General features: G+C 46.9%; 1 protein-coding gene across 1 annotated transcript; it reads right to left on the bottom strand.

Annotated features, from left to right (window-relative positions):
* Positions 1 to 499: 499 nt before the first annotated feature.
* On the bottom strand, positions 500 to 2,402 carry LOC121980387 (cytochrome P450 94B3-like). The gene is made up of 2 exons (XM_042532402.1): positions 1,750 to 2,402; positions 500 to 1,472 (listed from the first exon to the last, which is right to left on the bottom strand). Exons 1-2 carry the CDS (start codon positions 2,364 to 2,366, stop codon positions 521 to 523), a joined length of 1,569 nt encoding a protein of 522 aa, XP_042388336.1. The 5' UTR covers positions 2,367 to 2,402; the 3' UTR covers positions 500 to 520.
* Between the last annotated feature and the right edge of the window lie 4,225 nt (positions 2,403 to 6,627).

The raw sequence follows: 6,627 nt of genomic DNA, 5'->3' as shown, positions 1-6,627 counted from the left end.
CATTTTAAATAAATATTATTTGATCATGGATCATGTATAAACTAGCATATCCTACTAGAACGTGTATTATAATATTATCTATTAGTGTGGCAAAAGAGGACTCGTAGATGTAGCTAGCACTGTCAAACAAATCAATGATGAGGTAGGTTAATTTGTAAAAAATTCATCATACGGGGTGAGCTGGCTTGTCATTTTAGTAAGTTAGAAATCCTCAATTTAATTAAATTCAAGACGGATTAGAAATTAGACGAGTAAACTCTCGGCCTTGTAAAAAAGTAAAATAAAATAAAAATACTGAAATGTTTAAGTTTGAAGTGCACTAGTTCATTTGGTTTTCTACTTCAATTTAAATTTTTAAATTTTAGATTTTTTTTTTTCCTTAACCCGGTGTGTCAATCTAAGCCCACCATGGCCATCCCGTAAGGGTGCAAGCCCAAGCGGGTCGATCTGGTTGGACCATGGGCCATCAACTTAGACGGACTAATAATCGACAATGATATGAAGGATAAACAAATAAATATTATTTCTTAATTTGGGAGGATGCATCGCATTCGCCACTTCTATTCTTCCTCCTCCTCACCACCATCTGCAGCCCGCCGACCATGTGCGCCGTCAGCAGCGGCACCAGTACCGGCGTTTGCTCCTCCACCATCTTCAGCTCGTACTCCCACAGCATTGCCGCTGCCACATACTTCATCTGCACCATCGCCATCTCCTTCCCAAGGCACGCCCTCGGCCCCGCCTGGAACACTGGGAACTTGTACGGCGACGCTCTGGCCACCACCGACCCTCCGTTCCCGTCCGCCTCCAGCCACATCTTGTGGTCGAACCCCCCGCACCCTTCCCCCCAAATCTTCTCCATTCGCCCCATCCCGTAAGGAAAGTACGTCACCCGGTCCCCCGCTTCGACCCTCGTCCCGTCCGGGAGCACGTCGGCCGCCGCGGCGTGCTTGGAATCCCACGCCACCGGGGGAAAAAGCCGCATGCTCTCGCAGAGGCACGCCTCCAAAACCCTCATTTCCTTGATCGAATGGTAGTCCAATCGCCCTCCGAGCCGCCCCAATTCGTCCACGATCTCGCGTTCCGCGGCCGGGTGGCGCGCGATGAGCCAGAAGAACCAAGTCAGCCCGGCGGAGGTGGTGTCCCGCCCGGCCATCAGGAAACTGATCACCATGTCGCGGACCGACTCCTCGTTCTGGCCGCTGGAAATCAACCTCGTCAAGAAGTCGTCGTTGCTGCTACGTTCTTCCACCACGCCGCCCTTCTCCATCTCCGCTTTCCTCTCCCGGATCAGCTCCATGATTTGGGAGTGGATCAGGCTCACCGCGTCCCGGAGCTTCCGCTCCGTTCCGATCCCTAGCGCCCGCTTTAGCTTCCAAATCACGGCCACCGGTGCCGTACCACGTCGCGCGCTGATTGCCGATGCCACCTCGAAAGCCCTCGCTAGTTCCGACTCCGGCAATAAAGCGTTGCTGCAATAATAAATAAATATTTATTAAAATAGTAAATAAATTAAATAAATGATTTTTTATTTAATTTATCGTATAAATTTTATATGATATATCGTATCAAAAATTTTAATATAAAAAAAAAATCATAAGTATATTAATTTTAAATATATTAAATAGCGAAATATTAAATTGTATATCAATATCATATTAAAATTTTAAAATTTTATATATTTTTTCCACCCATTTCTAACTTAGAAATGAAGTAAATCGTGATCACTAAATTGAGTAACGGAGAAACCTCAGATCGCCTCCGAGGCAGCTGGGGTCCATCCCGAGTGAAACTTGGCAGATGACGTCGAAGGCGAACCGCCGGAGCAGGTCCTGCACGTCTACGCAGCGTCCGGTGACGCTGGCGGCCCGAAGGCGAGGCAGCAGTCGGCCGCCGGTCTCGGCCTCGAGCTCGGTGATAAGGCCCTCGCGCATCGACCGCACGGTGAATTCACGACTGGCGAGCTTGCGCTGGGCGTGCCAGAGCTGGCCGTCGGCGTTGAAGATGCCGCTGCCGAGAAGGTCGCCGAGGATCTCGGTGAAGGGCTTGCCCTTGGGGTAGTTGGCGAAGTTGGAGCGGAGGACGTGCTCGACACAGGCCGGGTCGGCGGTGAGCACGGTGCGCCGGGCGCCTAGCCGGTGGACCACGACGGTCTGCGTGGGAGATGACGCGAGGAGGTCAGTGTACCAGTCAAGAAGTCTGTCGCGGTTCTTGTAGAAGGCTACGGAGCATCCGATGAGGGGATAAGTTTTGGGGCCGCCGCCGCCGGCTGGGATGTACTTGTTATGACAGAAGATTATCGGAAGGATTTGGAGAATGATATTGAGGAAGACGAGGAAGAGGAGAAGGCATAATAATATGGCCATGGTTTAGGAAAATCAAGAGATGGGAGTGGGACTGAATTATTATGCATGTGTATATATATATTTTGGAAGTCGGCATGTTTGTGTTGGCTAAATCATCCAGAAATGGTTAGTGAGAAATTGAGCACGTGAGAGTTCGGAAGTCGGCAGGAGGACGATTGATTTCTAGTGGCTGAATCAGGCGAGAGAGGAAAAGAGATGGGTACAGCTAGATGTAGCTGCCTGCTACATTTGTCCGCTTTGTGGGGGTAAAAATGTGAAACCGTCACACTAATCTCACGCTGACGGTTCTCTTATAATGGTCAGATGTGATTTTGAGAGAGATTTAACAAGAACACGGATGATAAAATATATGAAGATGTCTTCTGTACCAATTATTGTAGGGAGGGAGCATCGATTCTCTAGTTCATTTTATAAATTAAAGAAAATCGATTAAGAATCGTGATCATGATTAGAAATGTTAATAGATCATCTTAATATCAACAAAAATAATAAATTTATTTGAAATTTTTTTTAATATATATATATATATATTATTTAATTCGATATTCAGGTAAAATATCAGATATTAATCGTTCCTCCATATTCTTCTTCATTCAGATCGGATATTCAGATGAATTTATTATTTTTATCATGATCCGATTATAATTAATTATAATTTTTTAAAAAAATTATTATTTTTTAAATTATAATTTGAATCAGGACGGATAATAAAAAATGATCGAGATGGGATGATAAATTTTAAAAAAAAATATAACTAATCACAACCAATGAGAATTTCTTGGTTATAGTAGTGAGTAAATAAGAACTCACAGTGATGGAATAGAAATGCCGGCAGGAGACGGATCGGCGAGCAAGGGAAAACCTAGCTTCGTCGCAGTGTAGGGAAAGCCTAGCTTCATCGCAATGTGGGGAAAACCTACTTCTTCCCGACGAGGGAGGGAGGCTCAACGAGGTGACGGTCGAAGTCGCGATGAGGGAGGGCAGGGCACAGCTGGAAAACCTAAACTCGCAGGAGGGCGCGGCGAGGGAGGGCTGGTGAGGGCGCGGGGAGGGAGGGCTGGTGAGGTCGCGACGAGGGAATACTGTGGCGCAGCGTCACGGTGAGGGTTGACGTCGAGCCGAGGGAGGGAAGGGCGCGGCGTAGGCGAGGAATCGCGTGTGGGCCGACGGCGAGGAGAGCGGCGGAGGAGGATCGCGTGTGGGGAGGAGGGGTTCAGCAGAGGAGGATCGCGTGTGGGGAGGAGGGTGTTGGTGCAATATTTCCTAGGTCAAGGTTGACCTGGTTGACTGAGCTTGAATTGATTCAAGCTCGAGTCTTGATGTTTGAGTTTCGATGTTTGACAATACATGAAGGCAAGACATGGAGATTGCAGGTGCAATTGTTCATGTGGGAGATTGTGAAGAAGAGTCAAGTAGGTCAAGGTTGACTGGATACTTGACTGGGAAATCCTGGTGAGTAAAGCCAGGTGAAAGTCCTAGTGAGTGAAGCTAGGCAGAATGAAAATCCTGGTAAGTGAAGTCAGGCAGAAGGAAAATCCTAGTGAGTGAAGCTAGCTGAAAGTCCCGTTGAGTGAAGCCGGACAGCTGAAAATCCTGATGAGTGAAGTCAGGTGAAAGACCTAGTGAGTGAAGCTAGGCAGTATGAAAGTCTTTGTGAGTAAAGCTAGGCAAATGAGAAGTCATAGTGAGTGAAGCTAGGTGAAAAATCCCGGTGAGTGAAGTCAGGTGAAGGAGCTAGTGAGTGAAGCTAAACAGTATGAAAGTCCTGGTGAGTGAAGTCAGGCAAATGAGAAGTCCTAGTGAGTGAAGCTAGGTGAAAAATCCCGGTGAGTGAAGCAGGTGAAAGACCTAGTGAGTGAAGCTAGGTAGTATGAAAGTCCTGGTGAGTGAAACTAGGCAAATGAGAAGTCCTAGTGAGTGAAGCTAGGTGAAAAGTCCTGGTGAGTGAAGTCAGGCACAGGAAATCCAGATGGATCAAGTTTGATCAGACATCTGGTGTTGGAAGGCCAAGTAGGTCAAAGGGATTTACCGGATACTTGGCACGAGGAGAAAAGTCCAAGTGGGTCAAAGGGATTGACCAGACACTTGGTAAGGGAGTCCTAGCAGGTCAAGGGTGACCGAATGCTAGGCATGATGGACCAACAGGTCATGGTTGACCGGATGTTGGGTTAGGGGACTTTGGACTTGTTTTTGGCCAAAAACAGAAGCTGATCGATCAGCCGATCAATTGGCTCATGCCCAATCGATCAGTTGATCGATTGGGTGAGTCCCCGCGACAAGCCTTCTCCCAATCGATCAGTGGATCGATTGTTAGTTAGAGCCCTAGAGCCAATCATTTGATGATTGTATGAACTCATGTATATCATATTCTTGTATATTAATAAAGGCATTTATTTGGTTATTATACTTATTTGTATTAGTGCCAAATAGACTAAGTATAATAGCGTCCTTGAGTAGAAGGTTTATACCTATATCAATCGATTAGTTGAATCGATAGTGAGATGATATAGGGAACACTACTCTAAATCATTCCTAGTGTTAGGACCAAAAGTAGCTAGAGGGGGGGTGAATAGCTCGTCGCGTTCGCTCGGTGCTCGGCGTTGCTTGTTCCTTCAAAGATATGCAGCGGAAAATACAGAAACAAACACACAACGCTAACACGGTTGGTTTTACTTGGTATTCACCTCACAAGAGGTGACTAATCCAAGGATCCACACCAACACACACACCCTCCACTAAATAAAACTCTCCTTTATGGTAACTACCAAAGGCGGAGAAGCCCTACAAGACTCAATACAAGAAGAGAGGGAAAGGATACAAGAAATACAAGCTTACAAGCTTACAATGAGTACAAAACCCTAACCCTAGCTTCTCTTCTTGGCTTTGATCCGCCTCTTAACTTGGAGAGCTTCCAAGATCCTTCAAGAACTGGCGATCTGAGCTTTGTGAGCGCTGTGGAGGAGTTGGCGAGAGCTCTGGAGTGAATCGCAGAAGAGATTACCGCAGCCATCGAACGCCTGCAGCTATAAATGATGTCAACGGTCGGATCCCGATCGATTCGAATGTTCCCAATCGATCGGGGAGGCTTTGGATCGATCCACGGATCGATCCAGCGCCTAATAAGCGCTGGATCGATCCACGGATCGATCTAGCGCTTATCGCGCGGCGTCCCAATCGATCCACCGATCGATTGGGACCTGATCGATCCACGGATCGATCCAAGCTCATTGGAGTGGCCGGATCGATCCATCGATCGATCCAGGGGTTTTTTGTCCAAAACCAAGTCCTAAACCTCCCAAACCAATATCCGGTCAACCTTGACTGTTGGTATGTCATGCCCAGCATCTAGTCACTCCCTTGACCTGCTAGGACTCCCTTACCAAGTGTCCGGTCAATCCTTTGACCCACTTGGACTTTTCTGTGCCAAGTATCCGGTCAATCCTTTGACCTACTTGGACTTTTCTTTCATGCCAAGTATCCAATCCTTTGACCTACTTGACTTCTCTCACCAGATGTCCGATCATCCTTGATCCATCTGGATTTTCCTGCCCGGCTTCACTCACGGGACTTTCACCTAGCTTCACTCACTAGGGTTTTCCATCCGCCTAACTCACTCACTAGGACTTTCACCGGCTTCACTCACGGGTTTTCCATCCGCCTAGCTTCACTCACTAGGACTTTCACCGGCTTCACTCACCGGATTTCCATCCGCCTAGCTTCACTCACTAGGACTTCCTTCTTCACTCACGGGACTTCTCGCTTCACTCACGGGACTTTTCTTCTGCTTCACTCACCGGACTTTCATTTTGCCTAACATCCAGTTAGGACTTCCATCAAGTATCCAGTCAACCTTGACCTACTTGACTCTTCTTCAATCAATATCTTATTGTCAAACATCTAAACCCAAACCAAGACTCGGCTTGGTTACCCAGGTCAACCTTGACCTGAGGATTGCACCAACAATCTCCCCCTTTTTGATGTTTGACAATACCACAATAACACTTACAATCCCATATGTAAGTTGGGCTAATCCCATAGCCTCCTTCTTCATGCCACTAGGTAATGAAAGCATAAATTAAGCTCTTCATTCTCCCCCTAAGAGGGCAAACTCCCTCTAGGTAATGAAAGCCTAACTTACTCCCTTTCATGAGTCCTTTCATTCTCCCCCTATGACCTTCCCATAGGTAATGAAAGCCTAAACTTAACCATACATTCTCCCCCTATTGGCACACATCAACCCATCGTTGGACACACATCAACC

The sequence above is a fragment of the Zingiber officinale genome, chromosome 5A (assembly GCF_018446385.1).
Source record: "Zingiber officinale cultivar Zhangliang chromosome 5A, Zo_v1.1, whole genome shotgun sequence".
NCBI lineage: Eukaryota > Viridiplantae > Streptophyta > Magnoliopsida > Zingiberales > Zingiberaceae > Zingiber > Zingiber officinale.
The sequence above is the reverse complement of the archived record's forward strand: the minus strand, read 5'-3'. Positions and strand labels throughout refer to the sequence as shown.

Bases quoted from the DNA above. Each gene is read 5' to 3' on its own strand.
- LOC121980387 (XM_042532402.1), bottom strand. From the start codon at position 2,366: ATGGCCATATTATTATGCCTTCTCCTCTTCCTCGTCTTCCTCAATATC. The intron at 1,473-1,749 runs GTTTCTCCGTTA...TTATTATTGCAG, and splicing joins TGCCTCGGAGGCGATCTGAG to CAACGCTTTATTGCCGGAGT.